Below are 26,883 nucleotides of genomic sequence, written 5' to 3' on the forward strand. Positions count from 1 at the left end.
GGACCCAGATGTTAAATCAGATGTGCTGAGGAACTTGGCAGCTCCTAATCAATCCATAGCAAACACAAGGAGATGATGGACGGAGCGTTGAAACTTTTCAGATACTCACCCCCAGTCACAGATCTGGGTTCAATGCATCATCGTTCTTTACCTCACTTCCCCACCCCAGTTCAGACACAGCTATATGCAAATCAGTCTTGACCCTGTGCCTCATGGGAACAGTCCCGCCCGAACTGCCAGGCCATGTCTATCCTGGACCGAAAACAAACATCCTGGGACGGGTTTTGGGCTAACAGTCCTCATCAGCCAGGCTAGCTTCAATACAGTGGCAAAGTGAGCAAGGGACCCACGTCTGGGCATACCCTGCCAACTTAGGGCGAACAAAGCAAACACAAGGAGATGATGGACGGAGCGCTGGAACTTTCAGACACTCACCCTCAGTCACAGATCTGGGTTGAATCCATCATATTTATTTGGCTCATTTTGCCACCTTAGTTCAGACCCAGCTTTATGCAAATCAGTCTTGACCCTGTACCTCATGGGAACAGTCCAGCCCGAACTGCCAATCCATGAGCTCAGCAGCTTGAGGGATAGCGTGTGCATCAGTCTTGGTGACTACACTGAGCACCCAGTAATCCATGTGGAACCTAATTTCTGGGGTGGTGCCAAGAGGGGTAGCCTTGGGGACCAACATCACTCGGTTGGACAAAGGACTGTTTGAGGACTCAGTGACCCCAGAGCTCCAGCATTCAGTAGGCTTCCTTCTTTATGCTGGGTCTCACCTTATCAGAAAGCCTGTACATTTTACTCTGTCCCCAGCATCAATATCATGGGAATACCATGTAGTGAGTCCTGGGACAAGGGAGAAGAGAGAGGCAAACTGCCCCAACAATTGGCAACACTCCCTCTGTCATCCTAGGGTCAGGGTAGGGGAGAAGCTGACACCCATCACTGACCCATCCTGCTCATTGGAAGAAAGGAGGTTGTAGAGAGGTTCACTCTCCTCCTCCGCTCCATCATTCGTGATCCAGGAGCATAGTTACCTCAGACCTCTCAAAGTTGGTCTTGAGGCGATTGACATGCAAAACACTTAAAGGGTTCCTGAGAGGTCTGAGGTCCAACAGGTAGATGACATTGCTCTTACACTCTTTTACCTCATAGGGCCCAGACCAGCATTCTTGTAGGGCTCTGGGCTCCAAAGGCTCCATTGCCCACACTTTTTGACTAGGCTGAAATTCGACCAGGGGGACTAAATCCTGTGAGGATTCCTGGGAGCTTCCCCCCAACCACCATCCTTCACCATGCTGAGAGGCCCTCTCACAGGCTACCCATACAAAAGTTCAAAGGAGCTTAATCCAACCCCACTATGCGGTACCTCCCTGCATGCAAACAACAGGCATGGCAGGAAGACATCCCACCTCCACCTCAAAGGCTCTGCAGGCCCATGATCATGCCCTTTAGGGTCTTGTTGAACCACCCAGCAAGCCCATAGGTTCGGGATGGTAGGATGTGAATAACTAAAAGCTTGCCCCACACTCCTTCCACATTAACTTTATGTATGATGCAAACATGAAGTCAGTACAGTGGTAAGAGAGACCCTTTACCCAGAGGTTTAGCCTCCGGATATCAGGTGGCATGGTCCACTAAGACCAGGATAAACCGGTTGCCCAGGGCTGCCTTGGGGTCTAGAGGCCTCAACAATGTGATCCCACTTATTTGAAGGGAGTGCCAATGACAGGAAATGGCTGCAGGGGAGCCTTGCTCTTCCCTCCTGACATGCCACTATCCTGGCAGGTAGAGCATGATCTGCAGAACGCATCTGAGGCCATCCTTATCCGGGGCCAATAAAAGTGGGTAACAAGCTTTTCTAAGGTCTTGTCCTGCCCTAGCTGACCTGCCAGGGAAAGATCATTAGCCAGCTCCAGTAGAAAGGTGCTGTAGCACTTTGGGACCACCAACACACGGAATACACCAGGCTCAGGAACCTTAGGCCTGTTATACAGGAGACCATTCTCCCAATAGATCAGGTGATCATCAGAGGTGTTGCCAGCTGCCTGGACCTTGGCCTCCCACCGTAGGCCCTCCAAAGTAGGGTATTCTATCTGTGCCTCCTAGGAGGAACCCCCTTCCTCCTGGCAGTTGGTCAGTTCAGGTAATTTCCCCAGGGCGGCAATGTCCTCCCCTGTAGGTTCTGGGGCATCACCCTCAGGCTCAGCTTCCTGATGTACTGTGGGAGTTTCTGGAGCTGGTTTCCCACACCCCTAACCCTTCTTCTTTTTGGCAGGCACCTGGGCCATTCTTCCAGGCTCCAGGTCCTCCTGACCACCCTCTTGTGCAACCATGGACAGTGTGGTCAGGCACATCCACAAAGGCAACTCCAGCAACTTCAGGTGAGACCTGAGCTCCATCTCTTTCCAGAAGGTGTGTTCTAGGTCACTGTCAAGCAGACAATCTATAGGCATGGATGGGCTCACAGCTACCCTCAACAAACCTGAGATCCCCCCACTCAAAAGGAACATGTTGTCAGCTACAATAACCTGGTGGAATACAATAGGGACTACCTGCTCTGAGGTCACCAGATGACATCTGATAGTTATAATGCTGGATCCAGTCTCAGAGCCTCCACTCTCAGCCCATTGATGGTGACCCACTGCCTGTATTTCTTGGTAATACTAGGCATGTGAGCCATTGGCACCATCTCTCTGCCACTCAGAGACACTAGGGTAGCCTCTACCCGACCCCTATACAATCTGGAGCTATTTACTCCCCAGGCGTTACACTAGCCAGCCCCAGTGTCTGCCCATCAGTCGAGGTTATGCTTGCTTCAGACACTTAGCATCCCCTTGTAGTGCCCATCCTGTTGCCACTTATAGCACCAAGGGGTGCCCTCCCTGAATGCTTATTTTCAGGGATCCACCTCTTTTCCGGTTCAGGCAGGGATTGGGGGCCCTGAATCTTGGGTTTGGGTACCTGTAGAGAACTGCTTCTTTTTATGTTTGTCTCCTCCGTCCTTCTTCTGGTGGTGACCATGCCCACCCCTGTGGTTATCCCCCCAGAAACCCACTTGGAAAGAATTGTGCTGAGCCAGCAGTCCACCTCCTTAGCAAGCTCCCTCTGGTCAGTGAGCTTACTATCAATGAAGTGTTGGTGCAGCTCTGGAAAACAATTACTGAACATGTACTTGCTTGCAAACAGATCATTTACATCACTGCCCTTCACCCAATCATCCAGTGCCTTGTAAAAGGAATTCACAAAATCCTCCCAGGACTGCTGGGGCAGCTTCTGTATGTCCCTGAATGTTTGCCTGTACTTTTCAGCGGTGAGACAATAGATTCTTCAGGGAAGATACCTCATCATGTCCCCTTTCTCTAGTGTCAGTAGGGTGTCGCTCCCCTCACTAAGTATATGCTCCCAGGGTCTAGCATCCCAATCTTCTTCAGGGATCCTATGCATCTGTAAAGCAACCTCATAATCTTCAAACCACTTGCCAATGTCACCCCCCCAAACAAAGTCAGGCACCAGGCTTTTAGGAATATGGACCATCTTGTCTCCAGAGGGCACTGTAGATACGCTGCCACTATTACTGCTGGACCCTGCCTCTTTGGCCATGATGTCCAGCTCCTTCAGACTCATTTTGGGGCATATTAACAAGGACGGCGTTAAAAATGATCGCCGGTTTAGCAGCAGAAAACTGCCGCAAAACCGGCGATAATGGGCTTGATAATATGCTCTATGGAACTCCCATAGAAGCCCATGTTCTGGTGTGAACATGGGCTTCTATGCAAATTCTCCAGAGCATATTATCACGCCCATTATCGCCGGTTTAGCGGCAGTTTTCTGTCGCTAAGCCGGCGATAATGTTAACGCCGTCCTTGTTAATATGCCCCCTAATGAGCTAGTAACATTTGTCTCTCCTACAAGGCTTCTCAGCCTCCATGGCCAGTTTATTTTCCTCCATGGCCAGTTGTGTTTCCTCCAAGGCCAGTTTCTTTTGCTCTGCCTCCATGCCAGTTTCTTCTGCTTTGCTTCAATTTGTAACTGGGCCATCTGCAGCCTAACTTCCATCTTGGCCTTTCTGACTACCAGCTCCTTTGGGTACAGGCCTCTATAAGAGACACTGCTGTCTAATCAGGCAGGGAGTTCCAACTCAGGAGTCAAGTCATCCACCTCATCTGAATGCTGCATCTCAGGACTGGTATCCAAGCCCTGCTCGGGCTCCTCCACATCATCCTCTCCATCCTGGTCCTCTGTCATGACAGGCCACTAATGGACCTTTGCCCATGCCCATGCCCTTAGAGCCTTTAGGAGCTGTGCCTTCCTGGTGCTCCTTTTGAGGGGCAGCTCACAAAATATCTTGAGTTTAGCCACTGTGTAGCTCTCCTGACCGAGGCACTCAAATTCCGTTTTGGCAAGTGAAGTCCAAGGCACAAACAGCCAAGTAGGATGGGGTAAATTTATAAATAGCAAAAAAGCCAATTAATGAGAATTTAAAACTCAAATTAGTCTCAGATTATTAATCTGGAATTTTCAGTGTAACACAAATCACCAATGTGAGAAATTGGTTTACTGGTTAAAGGGGTGAAACTCAACTCATGCAGCAATCACAATCCTTGTCAGGGTGAGGGTGAGGCACAAGCAAACTCCAAACTAACCTGTGCTCAACACTCTGGCAGCTTGGCACAGAGCAGTCAGGCTTAATTTATAGGCAATCTGTAAAGTACTTATGCAGCACTTTAAACAGTAATAAAGTGAAAACACAACACAAGAAAAATCCACACCAATTTAGAAAAATACAGCAAGATTTAATAAATAAATCAAGACCAAAATAAAAAACAATTAGTAGAACCGGATATATACGCAATTTAAACGATTTAAGTTAAAATAATGCCAAAAAGCCCAAAGCATCATTCATGGTTATGTGGTCATGCGGTTTCTGGCATTTCAGCCGTCTTCAGCCAGGCTTGCTTGAATCCAGTGGCAAAGTGAGCAAGGGACTCACGTCTGAGCATACCCTGCCAACTTATGGCGAACAAAGCGGTACAAAAGGGGGTGGTGATGGACGGAGCATCAGAACCAATCAAACACTCACAACCAGTCAACAGATCTGGGTTTGATCCATCACCGTTCTTTAGCCCACTCTGCCACCCCAGTTCAGACATGGCCATATGCAAATCAGTCTGACCCTGTGCCTCATGGGAACAGTCCAGCCCGAACTGCCAAGCCATGCCTTCCCTGGACCGGAAACAAGCTTCCTAGGACCGGTTTCTGGCATTTCAGCCGTCTTCAGCCAGGCTTGCTTGAATCCAGTGGCAAAGTGAGCAAGGGACTCACGTCTGAGCATACCCTGCCAACTTATGGCGAACAAAGCGGTACAAAAGGGGGTGGTGATGGACGGAGCATCAGAACCAATCAAACACTCACACCCAGTCAACAGATCTGGGTTTGATCCATCACCGTTCTTTAGCCCTCTCGGCCACCCCAGTTCAGACATGGCCATACGCAAATCAGTCTGACCCTGTGCCTCATGGGAACAGTCCAGCCCGAACTGCCAAGCCATGCCTTCCCTGGACCGGAAACAAGCTTCCTAGGACCGGTTTCTGGCATTTCAGCCGTCTTCAGCCAGGCTTGCTTGAATCCAGTGGCAAAGTGAGCAAGGGACTCACGTCTGAGCATACCCTGCCAACTTATGGCGAACAAAGCGGTACAAAAGGGGGTGGTGATGGACGGAGCATCAGAACCAATCAAACACTCACACCCAGTCAACAGATCTGGGTTTGATCCATCACCGTTCTTTAGCCCACTCTGCCACCCCAGTTCAGACATGGCCATATGCAAATCAGTCTGACCCTGTGCCTCATGGGAACAGTCCAGCCCGAACTGCCAAGCCATGCCTTCCCTGGACCGGAAACAAGCTTCCTAGGACCGGTTTCTGGCATTTCAGCCGTCTTCAGCCAGGTTTGCTTGAATCCAGTGGCTAAGTGAGCAAGGGACTCACGTCTGAGCATACCCTGCCAACTTATGGCGAACAAAGCGGTACAAAAGGGGGTGGTGATGGACGGAGCATCAGAACCAATCAAACACTCACACCCAGTCAACAGATCTGGGTTTGATCCATCACCGTTCTTTAGCCCACTCTGCCATCCCAGTTCAGACATGGCCATATGCAAATCAGTCTGACCCTGTGCCTCATGGGAACAGTCCAGCCCGAACTGCCAAGCCATGCCTTCCCTGGACCGGAAACAAGCTTCCTAGGACCGGTTTCTGGCATTTCAGCCGTCTTCAGCCAGGCTTGCTTGAATCCAGTGGCAAAGTGAGCAAGGGACTCACGTCTGAGCATACCCTGCCAACTTATGGCGAACAAAGCGGTACAAAAGGGGGTGGTGATGGACGGAGCATCAGAACCAATCAAACACTCACACCCAGTCAACAGATCTGGGTTTGATCCATCACCGTTCTTTAGCCCACTCTGCCACCCCAGTTCAGACATGGCCATATGCAAATCAGTCGGACCCTGTGCCTCATGGGAACAGTCCAGCCCGAACTGCCAAGCCATGCCTTCCCTGGACCGGAAACAAGCTTCCTAGGACCGGTTTCTGGCATTTCAGCCGTCTTCAGCCAGGCTTGCTTGAATCCAGTGGCAAAGTGAGCAAACGACTCACGTCTGAGCATACCCTGCCAACTTATGGCGAACAAAGCGGTACAAAAGGGGGTGGTGATGGACGGAGCATCAGAACCAATCAAACACTCACACCCAGTCAACAGATCTGGGATTGATCCATCACCGTTCTTCAGCCCACTCTGCCACCCCAGTTCAGACATGGCCAAGACATGGAAAAATTCACAAATTCAGGCTGACTGCAATGGATACAGGGATCAGGTTAGTCCCACTTAAATGTTACCTTCTCAGCCTAGCGCAGATTTCTCGTTCACGGTGGAGGGGGCCGCGAAGAGCAGAGAATTGTCACTGATAGTCATAAATATAGAGCGAAGAGCTGGCTTGGACAGGTGTTGTTGTATCGCAAAGATCCTGTTGTTGTGGCGAGCGGGCGGGACAGAGCTTAACGGTGGCAACCCTCCCCCGACCGGTCGATGCTGTAGCACGAAGAGTCGCGTTCAGGGAACTTCACATTGGCAGAGTACCAACAGGCCCGTTCACAGTCGTGAAGAGCTTAAAAACTTGAATTCAGTCTCTCTGAGGCCACACCAAGGGCCCAGGACCTGAGGGACACCACTTAGGGGGTCAGGGCCTTGCACCATATGGACCTGGGGTCTGGTTCAGCTGATTGTGAGTCTGTCATGTCCCTGTGGCTCTGAATAGGAGGCCAGCAGACTAGCCCTCGGAGTTACTCTGGAAGTCCTGGGATCAGATGCAAGTCCAATCCTTTAACTCAGGCAGGAGGGCATCAAGGCAGCAGGGCAACAAGGCAGCAGGGCAGCAATCCAGCAAGGCAGCAATCAAGCAAGGCAGCAGTCCAGCAGGGCACAGTACAGCAGAGTGGTAGTCCTTTCAGCAGCACAGCAATCCTTCTTCCTGGCAGTCTCCACAGGCCCAGAAGTGTACTCAAGAGTTGGTGTCTGAATTCCTACCTGGTCTTCCTTTGAAGTGTGAGAAGCTTCTAAAGGTTTCCCTTTGCAGTGCACAGGTTTCCTGCCTCCTCTGTCCTGGCTCCAGACTTACTGCAGGGGGTATGCAGACCTTTGTTTGGAGACAGGACACAGCTTATTCAGGTGTAAGCAGGGCTGTGTCCAGCTCTTCCCTCACATCCTGTCAGTAATGGCCAATCCCGGCAAATCTATGCTCTATATTGTGTGTGGCTGTCTAGCAGGAATACACAAAACACAAAGGTTAGTTAGATCCAGTCATGTGATCCAGAGACAGGCTGCAAGCACTAAATGGCTAGGGTAGAAAAATGCAAACTTTCTAAAAGTGGTATTTTCATAATTGTAATTCAAAATCCGACTTTACAAAAAGAGAGGATGTTTTATTGCAATTCCAAAGACACCAAAAATGAACTGGTTACCTATTTCTATTTGGAAGTTACAGTTTAATAAATGTAATAATGTAAGTCCAATATTATCCCATGTGAGACATAGGCTTTTCAGTAATGAAAAATGAATGTAAGGGTTTTTTTACTGCCAGGGCATGTAAAACTGAAACAAAACTGAACTGTTTAAATACACTGCATCCTGCCATCTGACCTGTCCATGACCTACACTAGGGGTAACTTATATGTATTAAAAAGGATGGTTTGGCCCTGGCAAAAGGTTTATTTTGTGAGGTTGAAATGGCTGCTTAAAACTCTACACACAGGCTGCAATGGCAGGCCTGAGATAAGTTTGAAAGGCCTACTCAAGTTAGTGTAACAATCAGTGCTGCAGGCCCACTAGTAACATTTAATTTATAGGCCCTGGGTAGAGGTAGCACCACTTTACTAGTGAACCAGAAAGTTCTCTCCTAGTGGGTGTTCCAGGTCAAGTACTTGTATTTTGTATCATCCCACACAAATATTTTGGTATCACTGTTTTTCTTTTGGCCCTTTAGGGTTGTCTCTCCACCTCCTTTGGATTGCAAGACATGATATTTTACAGTTTGAAGCAGCCTGGTAGCATTGGGGAGTAAGCACTGACAAAAGCATCTGGAAAACATCTGCTACAGAAAAAAAAGGTTGCTTTATGTTCTGGAACATTCATTTTCCAGATGCTTTTCGAAGCACTTGGACCATAATGCTTTGGTAAAACTCGCTGAATAATCATGGCAGCCACCTTGGAATGGTATTGCACATAGTCTATTATTGTTTACCTTTCCAAGATGGCCAACGTATATAATAATTCAGAGAGCAGCATTGCAGTATCAGGATTAAGTGCTGACAAAAGCATCTGAAGGATGGATAGTACAGTAAAAAGCAAACCATTTTTCAGTAGCATCCATTTTTAAGACGCTTTTGTCTGCACTCATTCTCAAGTAAATGAAGAGGCCTTTGCAAAGAGAATAGCGCACAGGAATCCATTGAAATCCTTGGCTTTGCCAGTGCTTGTTACTTTTTGTTCCTGTTTTTACCCTTATGACCCCTGATTACATGGATTGCCAGATGAAGCAAAATGTAATTGAGGTGTATTCTAATTAATGTCGCCAACTTTCAAATCCTGCCATGGGCACCTATCACATGACAGTAGTTGTATGAAACTAAAGTGTGATCAAAATTACCCTGCAGCAACTGGCATTATCTTGTTCCTTAGGTTCGTCTCTGCAAAAGAAGAGATTAAATCATCACAGCCAATGTCTCCCTCTGATTTTCTAGACAAGCTGATGGGAAGAACGTCAGGCTACGATGCACGTATCAGGCCGAACTTCAAAGGTAAAGAGTGATTGAATACTGCCTGTTTTTAACTATTTATTTTATTGTTGGTTATATTGAGTGTTTTTATATCGAACAAACCTAGTGTTAAGGGCCAACATAAACATTACAAAGAAAGATAAGCAATATATTCCAAAATATATATATTACCGAAGATCGGTTTGCTGGTTAAGTAAAATAATTAAACGTAGCAACATATTCACAAAAACAGCAGAATCCAGAGACGTGAGATTAGCTAGGGAATGATGAAAGTGTAAACGGAACCCAAGGCATACTCGAAGAATCCTACAGGTGGCTGCCATGGTGAAAATAACAGGGCAACAAATGGACTGCAACCTTCAAACTAGAGCTGAAACCTTCCTGAATACTTTCTATGAATTGAGCTCAGCAAAAAAATGGTAGTACCACGAATCCTTATTAAGTTTAGCAGACCAGTGCTTATCTTCAAACAGGACTGAGCCTTTGCCTCAGTGAAAAAGGTGGATGGGGCATATTTATCATTGGTGTTGCATAACCCTTGAGCCATGCAAGGGGCGCGAAGCTGATGCAACAACAAAGTCAGATTTATCAAGCCACACAAGGTCTCCTTGCATGGCCCTGAGTGGCTTCATAAAGCTAGAGTAACACAATGCAGCACAAATCATTGCGTTGCGTTACTGTTCCCCAGGGGGGTGTTCCATGGGTGGAGAGTTGGTGTTCCCATGCACCTGCCCATGGATTTTAACACATTCCCAGATTTTCTATTACTGGGAGACCTGGGAATGCGTCAAAATCTTACGCCTCCCCAGGTGAGGCATAAGGAGGAGAAATATCTTTATTCCTCCTAGTTGTTTCCTCTTTTTATGTGTGCTGCATTCTGCTGCACACATAGAAAGAGGAAACTGCCTCAGAGGATTGTTTTTGTGCTTGAAGGTGGCCCTTCCTGCAGAAAAACAATCCTGTTTACAATGCAGGCACCTGTGTCCTATGGTGCAAGGGGGCCTGCATTGGCGCTAGGCAGGCAAGAAAGCGCCAACGCATGGAAAGGACAGGAATGTGCTGTATGATGTTAAATATGGCACATTCCTGCCCTTTCCCTTTCATGCAGCAAGGTGGCTTGCTGCGGTGTGATGCATGAAACTTTGATAAATGTGCCCCGGATTGTTTGGAATTTCTATGTTTGTATAAACTTATCTGTCACCAGAACTGGTTGTCTTAAGGCTCTGTCTAATGATGACTGTGCTGGCTTGGTCAGGTATACTGGAGCTTGCATTGTGAATGGATTTGGTAAAATAAACTTTTACAACCCCTTGTACTGGTTAAGAAGGTCTCATCTTTTTAGAGCTCATGGGTATGAATCTATATCCTCTGGCGTGTGTCTGGGAAGTAAGGATTCACCACTGGTCATGTTGGGCAGTCTTCAGATTCCATGCAAAGGAATTCTGCAGGCAACAGAGTGTACACTTTGCTTCCCATACATCAGGCAGGACTGTTCCGGGTGGCTGCTGGCTGTTTATGGCCATTTTAGTGCATAACATCGGTTCTATCCCACCTCTCTCTCCTTCCATGCACCACACGTCTAATATTATGGCTTTGTGTAGATACAACAAGAAAGGGTTTCTCTATTGCCTTGACAAGGCTAAGCAGCCTGAACTGTTAACGTATAGAGATTGCACTGCTCCTGTACGAACGAGTTACCAGGGAAAATAATCAGTAAGACACACTCACCTAAAATTCACTGTAAGAGTTTAACAACTCTGCTCTGCCTCCTAAAAACTCAAAGTGTGTCCTGGGTCATCCGGTAGCTGACAGCGATTGATTTCCCAAAGGCCTTCATCATGAGTGGCCTTTTAATAGCAATTTGAAAGAAATGTGGAGTTTCCACTTAAACTGGAAGTTAAGGTAAAGCAATATTCTGGTGTCATTAATTCATCCGAATAATTTATGGATCATACAGACAATCATGGAGTCTGAATGAATAAATAACACATGCATTCTTTAGGTTCGATTCATCTGTCTTTATAAACCAGCCAAACCTGCAACCATGCCAAGGACCACTCAAGGACGAATATTCCTGCAGCCCATCGGAAAGGGCAGGTTTGCAATGCAACCGATATAAAGTATGTGTAATCCAACCCAGAAAGCAGGAAGGTGCTCCCCTTTTACAGGAGGTTCTGCTCATCTTCCGAACGTGCAGTTAATCATCTTATATAAAGCCTGAACTCGTTTCCTTGCAAAGTATGTAAATCTGAGGAGGGTTTGAATAAAGCTGTAGCACAATTCTATAACGTCTTTAATGACGTTGATTTCTGCCATTTTCACATGCGGGGTGTATTTGCACTAGTGTCGTGAGCTCCTAAGCAGGAGAAATCATCTTCCTACACAATAATAGGCTCTTTTTACATTACTCACTTAATAAAACCTGTGTCTAACATATATACTTTCATTCAGCATCTTGAGGACAAATGTGAGGCATTGTTCTTGGTGAAAGATACTACTTCACAGACCAGCACACACAAATGGCTGTACCCACTATGACCCTGAGTTGGTAAGATGGGGAGATGGTCTAATCATATGCCCAGAATGTAAGTGTGTCCCACCATTCATGAATAATATAAGGTACGAAACAACGAGAAAGGAAACAAAAAACATTATAGTGGCATTAGTCAATGCGCGCTCTGTTGGAAGACACAGACAGGAAATAGCAGATCTAATTTTGGATCATAACATAGATATTTTATTCATGACAGAAACCTGGCTCAACGACTCTTCAGACCCAGATTTAATTATCGCAGTCCCACCAAACTACTCTATACAGAGAATGGATAGGCAAGGTAGAAATGGGGGTGGTGTAGCAATAATACTGCGGTCACAGTTCCCTACCAGGACTAACCCTATTCAGTCCTCGTTCTGTGAAGCATTATACTTTAACATCTTGCTCACACCTACATTCAATCTCAAAGGTATACTCTTATACCGACCACCGGGCTCCCGTAATGATTTTCTATCTAATTTTAGTTCAATGCTGGAAACCCTAGCTATTGAGGATGAATGTATGATACTAGGGGATTGGAATTTCCATCTCGATAACATAAGTGATACAGACACGCAAATGTTATTGGCAGATCTCGATGCCTTTGGCCTTTCCTCGGAGATCACCACACCCACACACGAGGCTGGTCACACGTTGGACGCTATGTTTTCCAACATTAATGGGCTAAAGATTTTTGAGATTCTGCCATTGGAGTGGACTGATCACCATGTTATATTAGCTGGGATTGTTGCCAACATTGCGTATGGTAGGAAGCACGCACCTACAACTCAAGAACATTTCAAGAATTGGAAAGACTTAAATTATGTTGCCTTCCAACAACACCTAGAACGATCGCGTCCCGTGATTTCCCCTGAAGCTAACATAGCAGCTGCTCAATATACATCTTGGATTGGAAATGCGATTGACACTCTTGTGCCCATAAAAACAGTATCTAGAAATAGATCTACACCATCTGCCCCTTGGTTCAATGAGGATCTGAGGAAAAAAAAGCAACAATGCAGAGTGCAGGAACGTTGTTGGCGCAGATCATATGATAGTGAGAGCAGAGAAAAGTATAGAAATACTCTACATGACTATAAAAGGATGATTAATGAGGCAAAGAAAAAGTTCTATACACACCAAATAGAAAATGCAAAAAACTCCAGTAAACAATTGTTCGGAGTAGTACGGCAGTTGGCCGGCAAAGTGGTAGATTTAGCACCCCCCGCCTCACAGAGTTTTTGCGACTCCATAGCAACATTCTTCTTTACAAAAGTTAACGATATTTATTCAGAATTTTCATCAAAAATTAATGCTGACCAGAATATTGCTAACCAGGGAATGTTGCACTGCTCTCTAGATCAATTTACAGATATAGACACTGCATTTATGAGGACCATTATTCAACAGATAAAATCAGGATCGGCCTTGGATCCTTGCCCTCCAAAGATTCTTCTCCCAGTTATGGAAACAATTATAAAGACCATCACCACAGTTTGTAATACCACTTTTAAAACTGGTATTTATCCTGACAGCCTTAAAAAAACGACAATCAAACCATTGCTGAAGAAACCCTCTTTGGATAAAGAGGAACTTAAGAACTATAGACTGTTGGAAACAGCCCACTCCCACTCCGCAGGGTGGTGGTGGACTCCCCGAACACACTGTGGTAGCTTGGCTCGAGTGGTCAGGAATCAGGCTCCGTGCTAAGCATACAACATACCCAAACAATAACCATGCGTGCATCCGTTCCAAAAACGACTCTACACCGTAAAAATTATGAAAATAACTTTCTTTATCTGCTTTTTCTCTTAGTTGCTGATTGGAGAAAATAAATAAGTCAATCACAATATACAAATTTTAAATAGTGCAGGTCAGATAAATACTGTCTGGAGATTCAATAAATAGGGATGATCATAAATACAAGGGACATAAATATAAGTGCAGGTAATACAGGCAATTAAATATTCTGAGGCAATAAATACTGTCACCAATAAATATTGTACACCAACAAGCCCTGTGGACCAATAAATATAGTGAAGCAATAAATATGTAAAAACTCAATAAATACAGTGCCCCCAATAAATAATTAAAAGTATACAGCAACACTCATGTAATCAGATCACTTTTCAATTCTTAAGGGCTGATTTGGCCCAGGCACAGCTTGTAGGGTTGTGGAAGGCTTGAGGGGTTCTACTCCCTGGCTGGGACAAGGCTGAGGCCTAAACTGAGGTAGATCAAGGGGGGAATACCAGTGCCCTGGCTTTCTCTCTCCACACAACCTCTCTAGGTTAGTCCCAGTTCACCCCTGGCACAGTCAGGTGGGTTCCAGCACCTCCCTAGCCCCTTAGAGCAGTCTCTCAGGTCTCCACAGGGCCTTAGGCGCCCTCTACTCCACTTACTGCCCTTTTTCTGATGTTCCGACGCCGCTGGAGTCGTGTCGATGCCGTGAGGCGGTTCCGGTTCGGTCTCGGCGGCCTCGGCACAATGTCAGTTCTAGACGACGCCGGTAGGCGGTTCCGGTCCGATGTCGGCGGCCTCGGTTCGATCTCGACCTCCGATTCGACGGCGTCGGGCAGTCTCTACTCGATGTCGACTTCGGGCGGCTCCGGTCCGATGGCGCTCTCGGCTCCGATGACGTCGGCCGGCCTGGCCTCGATGTCGACTTCCGGCGACTCCGGGGTGCGATCCTCACCCCCGACCTCCGGTGCTCCTCCTCTCAGGTTCCGGGCGACTCCGGAGTGCGATCCTCACTCCCGACCTCCGGTACACTTCTACCTCGGTCCCCGACGACTCCGGAGGGCGGACTTCACTCCTCCGATGACGCCGCTCACTCGACCTCGGTTAACTTCCTCCTCGACCTTTGGTATTCCACACGACCTCCGTCGGCGCCCTCTCACGACCTCAGGCGGCTCCGGGTACGACGTCTGCTTCTTCAGTCAGCGCCGCTTCTCCACCTCGGGCTCCAGGTCTTAGGCTACTCGACGCCGGACTCCAGGGAAACCAGTTTCCAGGTCAGGATTTTGCTGCTTTCTGCTTCTAAGGCCTGTTCCTGCTGTCCAGGTCCTTAGGATGAGTTTTTCTGGCTTCTTCCCACACAGGGCTACAGGCTGGGATCCATCAGTAGGGACTAGTATCAAGGGTGGGTTTATGGACCCCACTCCAGGCACAAGTTTCCACCCCTGCTGCTTCACTCCTTCCTCCTTCACTGTTGTGCTGCTCTCTCTTCACCAGTCAGGTGCCAACTGCCAGCTCCAACTGCCAACTCTCTGTCTTAGCTTCCCAACATTCTAAACCGCCTCCAACTGTCACAGAGTTCTGGAATCTTCTGGAATGTTCTGGAAGGTGCTGGTAGGTTCCAGTGGATGCTGGTGATGTCACAGGTGGCCACCATTTTGTGCTTCAGGCCCTCAGACAGAAGTTTCAGGGGTAGCTAAAATGGCTCCCTGAATCTGCAGCAACACTAAAAAGTCTGGTGGTTCCCAAAAAGGAAAAATTCAAACAGGGTTTGAGGCAAAAGTGGGACAAAATAAATAATGATGAGGAGGGACCACCCAAAGGGCTGACAGGTCTAACACGCGTCCCCCCCAGCTGAAAGTGGGGAGAGCTACCCAACCCCTTGGGAGTTCTCATCACTAAGGCGGAAATACCTTGAGAGACCGTCTGCATTGGCGTGGTCCACTCCAGGCCGATGCTCCACCTGAAAGTCCATCCCCTGTAGGGAAATAGACCACCTCAACAACTTGGGATTCTCCCCCTTCATTTGCATCAGCCAACGAAGGGGTCTGTGGTCGGTCTGAACTAGGAAGTGCGAGCCAAACAGGTATGGCCGCAACTTCTTCAGAGCCCATACCACTGCAAAGGCTTCACGCTCTATTGCACTCCACTTCTGTTCCCTGGGAAGTAGTCTCCGGGATAGGAAGACCACGGGTTGATCCAGACCCTCTTCGTTGAGTTGCGATAACACTGCCCCAATGCCATGTTCTGATGCATCTGTCTGGACAATGAACTCCTTGGAAAAGTCTGGGGCCCTTAAGACCGGGGCCTCGCACATGGCTTTCTTCAATCTCTCAAAGGCTTGCTGACAAGCCTCCGTCCAGACTACCCGTTGAGGTTGTTTCTTGGACGTGAGCTCCGTGAGGGGGGTTACGATGGTACCGTACCCCTTCACGAAGCGGCGGTAATATCCCGTGAGGCCCAAAAATGCTCGGACCTCAGTCTGAGTCTTGGGGGGTTCCCAGGCCATGATGGCCTCGATCTTCGCCTGGAGGGGTTGCACCGCTCCCCTACCCACCAAGTGTCCAAGGTACACTACCGACCCCTGCCCGATCTGGCACTTGCTGGCCTTGATCGTCAATCCAGCTTGTCTCAGGGCCTGGAGAACAGCTTGCAGGTGACGCAAGTGATCCTCCCAGCTGTTACTGAAGACGGCTATGTCATCCAGATAAGCAGCAGAGAAACTCTCCATTCCGGTGAGGATCTGGTTTACCAGGCGCTGAAACGTGGCAGGTGCGTTCTTGAGCCCAAAGGGCATCACACAGAACTGGTAGTGGCCATTGGGCGTGGAGAAGGCTGACCTTTCCCTTGCTCCATCAGTCAACGAGATCTGCCAGTACCCTGAAGTAAGGTCAAAGGTACTTAGATATTGGGCAGCTCCCAGCCGGTCAATCAATTCATCCGCCCTAGGGATCGGATGAGCATCAGTTTTTGTCACTGAATTCAGTCCCCGGTAGTCCACACAGAACCTCAGTTCTGGTTGGGCACCCGGTGGTGCAGCTTTTGGTACTAACACCACCGGACTGGACCAGGGGCTGCTAGAAGGTTCGATCACTCCTAGCTCCAGCATCTTAGTGACTTCACTATGAATGCTGGCCTTCACCTTGTCTGACATCCGGTAGATCTTGGACTTCACAGGTGGGCTGTCTCCTGTGTCCACGTCATGGACGCACAGGTGAGTCCTACCCGGGACAAGGGAGAACAACGAGGAGTACTGCCCCAGGACCTGGCGACAGTCCTCCTGCTGTTCAGGAGTTAGAGATGGGGAGAGATTCACTCCCTCCACCGACCCATCCTTCTCTTGAGACGCAAACAGATCAGGGAGAGGCTCGCTTTCCACGTCCTCTCCTCCGTCAGTCACCATCATCAAGATGACTTCGGGCCTCTCGTGGTGGGGTTTGAGGCGGTTGGCATGCAGCACCCGCAGGGGCTGACGAGGGGTCTTCAGGTCCACCAAGTAGGTAGCCTTACCCTTCTTCTCCAACACCTCAAAGGGTCCTGACCAGCGATCCTGGAGGGCACTAAGCTCTCCTGGTTCGATCACCCACACCTTCTGGCCAGGCTCCAACTCCACCGGGTGAGCATTGTGGTCATACCACGCCTTCATCACTGCTTGGCTGGCTTCCAAGTTGTCAGAAGCTTGCTTCCACAACTTAGCCATTTGGCTCCGGAAGGCCAGCATGTAGCTCACCACATCCTGGGGAAGCTTTCTGGGAGTTCTTTCCCATCCGTCTCTCACCAGGTTAAGAGGTCCACGTACAGGGTGCCCATACAGAAGCTCGAAGGGGCTGAAGCCCACTCCCTTCTGTGGCACTTCCCTGTAGGAAAAAAGTAAACAGGGTAGGAGGACGTCCCATTTCCTCCGCAGGCTTTCAGGCAGACTTCTGATCATGCCTTTCAAGGTTTTGTTAAACCTCTCCACCAGACCATTGGTCTGGGGGTGGTAAGGAGTTGTGAACCGGTAGGTCACTCCACACTCCTTCCACATCGCCCGCATATACGCTGACATGAAGTTGGTCCCCCTGTCGGACACAACTTCCTTGGGAAAACCCACTCGGGTAAAGATTCCCATCAGGGCCCTAGCCACAACAGGTGCTGTTATGGTCCTCAGAGGTATTGCCTCTGGGTACCGTGTGGCATGATCCACCAGGACCAGGATAAACCTGTGACCAGCTGATGTTGGCGGATCTAACGGACCCACAATGTCGATGCCCACCCTTTCAAAGGGGGTGCTAACGACAGGAAGTGGTTCCAGGGGAGCTTTCAGCTTCACCCCTGTTTTCCCACTGGCTTGGCAAGACACACATGTCCGGCAGTAGGTATCGGACGACACTTTCATCTGAGGCCAATAAAAGTGTGGGACAAGACGGGCGAAGGTCTTGTCTTGCCCCAGGTGTCCTGCCAATGGTATCTCGTGAGCCAACTCCAGAAGGAAGGCTCGATAACGTTGAGGAACTACCAAGGCTCGTGACGATCCATGTAGGGGTGCCTTGGGTTCACTGTAGAGGAGGCCATCCTCCCAGTAAACACTGTAGTTCCCTTCAACGTTCCCTGCTGCCTGGGCTTCGGCCTGTCGCCTCAGCCCCTCAAGGGTAGGGCACTCCCTCTGGCCCTGACAGAATTCCTCCCTGGACGGGCCTCCCTCCACGTGCCACTCGGCCGGGATAGGTAGGTCCTCCAGGTTGGTAACGTCCCCCTCCGCAGACTCCTGGTCCACCACCTCCGGTGGCCTATCCGTCCTACGGGGTGGAGACGCCGAGGCAGGCTCCTCCTGTCCTCGGTTCTTCCCTTGACTGGCAGCTGGCTGGGCCTTTGTTCCAGGCTCCAGCCGAAATGAACTCCCTCTTCGGGTAGTCGCGGACCTTGTGCTAACACAGGCCCAGTCAGGTGTACCCAGCATCTCGGTGTGAGTCCGGTATTCCACCTCCTTCCAAGCGTTGTGCTCCATGTCATTCCCCAGCAGACAATCGACTGGCACGGCAGGGCTTACGGCAACTCGAAGTGAACCTGCAACCCCCCCCCATTCAAAGGGAACCTCGGCCACGGGATAGTGACCTGTTCTGCCGTCAGCCATCGCGGCTGGGTGGAGTACATCGGGAATTACCTGCTCTGGAGACACCAGTTGGCTACGCACCATAGTCATACTGGCTCCTGTGTCTCTCAGAGCCTCCCCTCTTTGGCCATTGATGGTGACCCACTGCCCATACTTTGCGGTATTTGCGGGCACCTGGATCTTAGGAACCATCTCCCGTTCTCCCAGGGACACTAAAGTGACACCCGCCCACTCCCTTCCCTTAGTTAAGGGCATCTCCTCCCCGAGCACTGCACTAGCTACTCCGGGGGTCTTTCCTCCAGTGGGAGGGGGTGGTCGTTTCTGGCACTTCGGATCTCCTTTATAGTGTCCAACGCCACCGCACTCATAGCAATGGACAACCCTTGGCTGCTGACTCTGGCCAGGATTAGGGTTTCTGGGTGGGTTAGCCTTAGAGGGGAATCCTGTTCCCTTCCCTTGGAAGTTATTTTGGGGGCCTTTGGAGAACTCCTTTTTCTTTTCCCCTCCCTCTTTCTTCTGGGGGGCGCCCTGTCCGGCCTTTTGAGTATCCCCTCCAGTCCCCCTTGTGGACACCCGGGTACTAGCCCAAATGTCCGCCTCCTCAGCAAGCTTCCGGGGACTGGTCAGCTTGCTATCCACCAGGTGTTGCCGCAGTTCAGGGAAACATTTCTCGAGCAGGTGTTCCTTCAGTACTAGGTCAAACAACTCCTCGTAGTTCCTCACTTCACTGCCCTGGATCCAACCTTCCATTGCCTTCTTTGCATAGTCCAGGAAGTCCACCCAATTCTGTGTGCCCAGTTTGTGACTACCCCTGAACTTCTGTCTGTACTTTTCAGGTGTTAGTCCAAACTTTCTGATGAGCGCCAGTTTCATGGTGGGGTAGTGGGTCTGCTCATCCTCCTCGAGGGCCAATAAAGCATCCCTACCAGCTGGAGGCATGTACTTGTACAATCCCCCTCCCCAGTACTTCTCTGGAACCCCATGGGCCCTCAGCGAGACCTCATAGGCTGCTAGCCACTTGGCGATATCATCACCCACCCCATAGCTAGCGACTATGTCCTTTGGCAGGTATGGTTTAGATTCCCTGGTGATCTCTTGGGTCTGGCTGCCACCATTAGGAACAGGTTGTGCCTCGATTCTCAAGATCTGAAGATCTATTTCTTTCAGTCGCAATTCATGGGCCATCCTCTGCTCCTCCTTCTCCTTCTCCAGCCTTGCTAAGTCCCATGTGAGCTGTCTTTTCTCCCTCCGGTCTGTTAACTCCACCTCAGACAAGCCACCGCTAGAGGCACTGCTGCCCTTCCTAGAAATGGTTCTGGGCCCTGCTGACAGGTTCCCCACCTCAGGTTGGTACATCTCAGCCCCCTCGGGGTCAGGCTCTCCATCCCTGTCTTCCTCCTCAGCCTTGCTTTCTCGGCGTGCCTCCCCCCAAGCCCTTAAGCTGGTTTGGAGTGCACCCTTCTTTGCTCCTGGGGGACAGTACACCCCCTCCCGCTGGCAAAATTCCCTGAGTTGGGCCACAGTGTACGTTTCCAGATTTTCTAGTACAAACTCCATCTTGCCCACTCAGGTTAGAGGACAGGTTTTGTGCAGTAACAATGCAGGGGGGTACCTTTAATAATACCTCCTCCCACCACCAGAGTAAATTTGGAAAAAACAAAAACCCACAATTAGGAAGGCCGCTTTTGAGAAAACTCCCGGTGTAGGCCTATGGACTACCCACAGTTATTGTTGAGTATACGTAGGCACAGCTCTATCCCACCACTGAACACCAATTTATGTTGGAAACAGCCCACTCCCACTCCGCAGGGTGGTGGTGGACTCCCCGAACACACTGTGGTAGCTTGGCTCGAGTGGTCAGGAATCAGGCTCCGTGCTAAGCATACAACATACCCAAACAATAACCATGCGTGCATCCGTTCCAAAAACGACTCTACACCGTAAAAATTATGAAAATAACTTTCTTTATCTGCTTTTTCTCTTAGTTGCTGATTGGAGAAAATAAATAAGTCAATCACAATATACAAATTTTAAATAGTGCAGGTCAGATAAATACTGTCTGGAGATTCAATAAATAGGGATGATCATAAATACAAGGGACATAAATATAAGTGCAGGTAATACAGGCAATTAAATATTCTGAGGCAATAAATACTGTCACCAATAAATATTGTACACCAACAAGCCCTGTGGACCAATAAATATAGTGAAGCAATAAATATGTAAAAACTCAATAAATACAGTGCCCCCAATAAATAATTAAAAGTATACAGCAACACTCATGTAATCAGATCACTTTTCAATTCTTAAGGGCTGATTTGGCCCAGGCACAGCTTGTAGGGTTGTGGAAGGCTTGAGGGGTTCTACTCCCTGGCTGAGACAAGGCTGAGGCCTAAACTGAGGTAGATCAAGGGGGGAATACCAGTGCCCTGGCTTTCTCTCTCCACACAACCTCTCTAGGTTAGTCCCAGTTCACCCCTGGCACAGTCAGGTGGGTTCCAGCACCTCCCTAGCCCCTTAGAGCAGTCTCTCAGGTCTCCACAGGGCCTTAGGCGCCCTCTACTCCACTTACTGCCCTTTTTCTGATGTTCCGACGCCGCTGGAGTCGTGTCGATGCCGTGAGGCGGTTCCGGTTCGGTCTCGGCGGCCTCGGCACAATGTCAGTTCTAGACGACGCCGGTAGGCGGTTCCGGTCCGATGTCGGCGGCCTCGGTTCGATCTCGACCTCCGATTCGACGGCGTCGGGCAGTCTCTACTCGATGTCGACTTCGGGCGGCTCCGGTCCGATGGCGCTCTCGGCTCCGATGACGTCGGCCGGCCTGGCCTCGATGTCGACTTCCGGCGACTCCGGGGTGCGATCCTCACCCCCGACCTCCGGTGCTCCTCCTCTCAGGTTCCGGGCGACTCCGGAGTGCGATCCTCACTCCCGACCTCCGGTACACTTCTACCTCGGTCCCCGACGACTCCGGAGGGCGGACTTCACTCCTCCGATGACGCCGCTCACTCGACCTCGGTTAACTTCCTCCTCGACCTTTGGTATTCCACACGACCTCCGTCGGCGCCCTCTCACGACCTCAGGCGGCTCCGGGTACGACGTCTGCTTCTTCAGTCAGCGCCGCTTCTCCACCTCGGGCTCCAGGTCTTAGGCTACTCGACGCCGGACTCCAGGGAAACCAGTTTCCAGGTCAGGATTTTGCTGCTTTCTGCTTCTAAGGCCTGTTCCTGCTGTCCAGGTCCTTAGGATGAGTTTTTCTGGCTTCTTCCCACACAGGGCTACAGGCTGGGATCCATCAGTAGGGACTAGTATCAAGGGTGGGTTTATGGACCCCACTCCAGGCACAAGTTTCCACCCCTGCTGCTTCACTCCTTCCTCCTTCACTGTTGTGCTGCTCTCTCTTCACCAGTCAGGTGCCAACTGCCAGCTCCAACTGCCAACTCTCTGTCTTAGCTTCCCAACATTCTAAACCGCCTCCAACTGTCACAGAGTTCTGGAATCTTCTGGAATGTTCTGGAAGGTGCTGGTAGGTTCCAGTGGATGCTGGTGATGTCACAGGTGGCCACCATTTTGTGCTTCAGGCCCTCAGACAGAAGTTTCAGGGGTAGCTAAAATGGCTCCCTGAATCTGCAGCAACACTAAAAAGTCTGGTGGTTCCCAAAAAGGAAAAATTCAAACAGGGTTTGAGGCAAAAGTGGGACAAAATAAATAATGATGAGGAGGGACCACCCAAAGGGCTGACAGGTCTAACATAGACCTATTGCAGGCCTACCCTTCTTGGCAAAGGTTCTTGAGAAAGCCATAAATCTCCAACTGGCAGAATATATAGAGCAAAATAAACTGCTTGATGACACTCAATTTGGTTTTCGGAAGCTACACGGTACGGAGACTGCCTTGATTAAAGCCGCTGATGAAATCAGAGTCATCAAAGATCAAGGGGGGACCGCAGTCTTAATACTACTGGACCTCTCTGCAGCATTCGACACGGTCAATCATTCTATTTTGATTGACCGTGTTGGAAATCTAGGCATTCAAGCAAAAGCCAAGGACCTGCTTACCTCCTTCTTATCGGGCAGAACACAGGTGGTAACAATAGGCCCTTTTAAATCTGTAAGCCTGGCATTGCCATGTGGGGTTCCGCAGGGCTCATCCCTAAGCCCGACACTATTTAATATCTATGTGTCTGACCTGGCTAGGGTCATTAAACAACATGGGATGAGCCTGACCTCTTACGCGGACGATACCCAGCTTGTGCTTGCCATTAAGAACGATGGGAAGGAGGTAGCAGGAAGGTTCCAGGAAGGTATGCTCGCAATTAGAGACTGGATGGCAGGAAATTGCCTCAAATTAAACTCGGAGAAAACAGAGGTGATCATTTTTGGAAAACTAGTGCCTGATTGGTCCTCCGTCTGGTGGCCTCCTTCCATGGGCGCCCTACCGACTCCAGTATCTAAAGTTAGGAACTTGGGTATCATCTTTGATGATAAACTCAATTTTGCCTTACATGCAAATCAGACCGCTTCATCTGCTTTCCAGAAATTGAGGACTATAAAGAAGGTCATCCCGTTCCTACCTGACAATGTGGCAAAAATAGTTGTGAGCACTTTAGTACTATCTTCCTTGGATTATTGCAATGGTCTTTTTGCTAATGCCCAAATCCGGGTGATAGCAAAATTGCAATTAATTCAGAATGCAGTGGCAAGACTGCTTTCCAAAGTATCTAAATTTGATCCCATTAGTCAAACTATTAGGGACTTTCACTGGCTTACTGTCAGGAATAGGATTAGATTTAAGACCTTATGTCTTACGTTTAAAGCTTTAAATAAGCAAGGTCCACAAGTCTTTCAAGACCAACTGATTCTATATCAACCCCTAAGATCCTTGAGATCAACAACAAGTTTCCAAATTTCGGTCCCGCGCACAAAAACCGTGTCTTGGGGAGATAGACGCTTTGTGGTAGCGGCCGCAAAAATGTGGAATGTGCTACCGTTACACATTAAATTAAGTCACACTCTGCTGCAGTTTAGGAAATTATTGAAAACTTGGCTCTTTAATCAATAATTATTGCTAACCCCCTGCTTTCCATTCTATTAATGATAAGTTCTGGATTCTGTTAAAGTCTCAGCGCCAAGACGCCCAAGGGCATACGTACGCGCTTAATAAATTGCAAAAATAAATAAATAAATAAATACTGACCACCTTCATTTGTATAGAATGTACCTCTCCCCAGAGCAAGGTTTACTATCAGATCCTAACACTGTGAGGGAGCTAGGATATGATTTAAGCCCCACTGGGAAGTCTGCTGACCAGGTGGGACAGCCAGGCCCCACCTCTACTCACACTTCATCAGATCACCTGACAAAGTTTCAGCTCTGTTGACTTAAAGTAAAGATCCCACTCCTCCAACCCTAAATTATGACCTAAATTCCCCTAATTTTCTAGGGAACAATCAGTTACCAGCATTCTCACCCAGACACGGTCTGTCCTCTGTTTCAGCATCATCAGGATAACCTTCTGTCAGTGCAACATCAATATGATCCAGATGGTAAACATATAGTTCTATAAGTACAAACTTCAACTCTCATCTCTAATCCATGCTGACACAGGGTTGGCGCAATAAAATCAGGCCATGAGATGATAAACCTGGGAATATCTGCATACTAGTCAATAGAAGAGTCTAGTGCAGTATTTTATGCCAGAACCTTCCCTGGTTTTCAAGTGACTGCAGGTCTTCAGGAGAGCTCTTGGCACATCTCCTGGCTTCTCTGCCTTGGGGTGCCACCGGCCACTTTCTGTCACACCAGCCAAAAATGTCTTAATCATTTCACAGACTTTATGCTTTTCTGGCTGCTCCTGAAATATTGGCTGATAAAATCATAGATCACTTTTATTCGTACATACATTGTACCCTACTTAAATGCACTGATGTAGGAGATTTATCTAACATGAAAAAGCACTCCGAACAGCTGTGACACAATTTCACTTCTTTCAGACCATTTTGAAATACACTAGTCATGGCTATACAACTCCTGAGATGTAAAATACGACTTGGCCCGAGGGGCCAATGTCTATTACACTCCTCCTGTATCCAGCCAATTGTGGGGCATAAAGCAGGTAGAGTCATACCGTCTGAAGGCTTTCTCCACAGGTCTTTTCCATTCTATTGGCTCAACAGCCATCAGACCGCTTAATCTTTTTGCACAGTGTGCACTAATGATTGTCACCGAAGTATACAAAAAAGTGATAGATAAAATGCTTGATTTAATCTGAACTACTGGTAAATACTCTGGCGCATCCCAGTCCATCATTATTTTGCACACCATGCCACCTCAGTTTGGACCCAGCCATATGCAAATCAACCTTGACCCTGCTCCAATAGCAAGAGTCAAGCCTGAACTGCTACAACAGGTCCTCCCTGAACCAGAACACAGGTAACCCAAGACCAGTTTTATTCCTGAAATAGGCTCTTCAGTCAGGTGTGGCTTTGTTCGAGTGGGACAGTGAGCAAGGGACCCACGTCTCAGCATACCCATCCCACTTAGGGCGTCACAGTGAAATATACAAAAAGGTGATGGATGGAACGCTGGAAATAATCTCTATTGTGATGCCCTAAGTGCTATTTTTATGACTAGATGTGGGTCCTGTGCCACTGGAACCAAGTTACTCTCACCTGAAGAGCCCCAACTAGGGCAAAAGCAGTCTTGGGCTGCTTGTGTTCCGGGTTTGAGAGGACATGGGGAGCCTGGTCGGGTGGACTACTCCTATTAGAACAAGATGAAGGCGGATTTGCATATGACTGAGTCCAAACAGAGGTGGTATGGTTTTGTCCCTTGATATGCAGAATACCTATTTGTCTATGATATTAGTGACCCACGAGATTCTGTAGTCACAGAAGATTCAGGATCCAAACCTGTTTGAAATTTTCTTTAGCACCCACCACGGTTACATCTATCATCCTTTCACTCTTTAAATCTGGGCTTTGAACTTCTCTGTCGTGACTTTGAGGGCAATTTCAATCATGTCTCATCGACTAGTCAAATGGACATGCTTATGCTAGCTTAGTGAGGTGCTAAAACAGCAAAACATTCGCCAGGTGAGAGCCTCAAGATCATCGAATCGAATTTGGCATTGCTTGCTCAGTGGCTTACCCTCTTGTAAAATTGTATACTGGAGTTTGTCGCGGTGGAGAAGGGGGCCATGATGGAGCGCCATTTCTTGTGCAGGAACTGCCCTTGCCAACACAAAAGCAGGTTCTGGATAAATTAGCAATGGGCATTTAAAGAGCCAAGAATGTTTCAGTCAAAAGCTTAAAGTGAAGAAGAAGGGCGTTCTTTGAATGCGAAACTCCAAAGGACGCACTGCTGAAATTAAAGAGAAGTCAGGAGACGCGCTAACAGCATGCAGAGGTTGTCTTCAAACCCATTAAAAACTGACTCCAGGGTGAACTAGTTGTGAAAATGAAGAGTGTCAGCTTCTATCACAAATCTCACGAGAATGCATTGACTGTACAGAACATCTGTAGCGTGTGCAAGATTAAAAGGGTCTTTAGGAAATGTCTTCTTGTGTGACACATTGTCCTAAAATATGAAAGTGATGCTCTGGGTTAGAGATCTGGTTCTCCGTGGAATTCCGGCATGTAGGTTTCAAGCTGCTCCATTGTGCTGCATTCTAATGACACGCTTGAGAAAGGGCTGCCTGCTCCGTTCTACTCAAGAGATGGTCTTTATTAAAATAACGAGGAACATGTAAAGACAATGCTCCCTATGCAAGGAAAAAAGTGGGGGGCAGGCGCTTGCAAGGGCAGCTTGCCTCCTAGCAAAAAAAGTTACTTTGCATCACAGTGAGCTTAGCATCCAAAGGTCCCCTGTGTCACCCAGTGAGATTTTTTAATTTACAAACAGCAGCTCAGGTGGCAGTCGGGAGCTTTTTTCTTAACTGGGAAATCTACCCTGAAAATGTCACTTAGTGACTAATTCCATAAACCTTAATGAATTTTTGATTAGAAAAATTACAAAATAATATTAGGGTAATGATGTTGAGTCTGCCAAAAAAGCAAATTTACTGTGGATATAAATTGCACATCGACAAGACTTTCTTCCAGTTATGGTGCACAGACTGGATGCTTGTGACAACAGGCTTATACATAGGATGCAATCGCAGCTTTCGTTAAGCCTGCAAAAATTAGCAAAAC

General features: G+C 48.4%; 1 protein-coding gene across 2 annotated transcripts in view; it reads left to right on the forward strand.

The window, feature by feature from the left end:
* The window catches only part of LOC146829075 (glycine receptor subunit alpha-4), a 787,414-nt gene that overhangs the window by 361,091 nt on the left and 399,440 nt on the right, over positions 1–26,883 (forward strand). For both annotated transcript variants that reach the window (XM_085606653.1, XM_085606652.1), the window contains exon 2: positions 9,238–9,356. In XM_085606653.1, coding sequence (XP_085462779.1) covers positions 9,238–9,356 — 119 coding nt within the window. The remainder of the gene's footprint in view (positions 1–9,237; positions 9,357–26,883) is intronic.

Source organism: Triturus cristatus, chromosome 5_2 (assembly GCF_964204655.1).
Source record: "Triturus cristatus chromosome 5_2, aTriCri1.1, whole genome shotgun sequence".
Classification (NCBI taxonomy): Eukaryota; Metazoa; Chordata; class Amphibia; order Caudata; family Salamandridae; genus Triturus; species Triturus cristatus.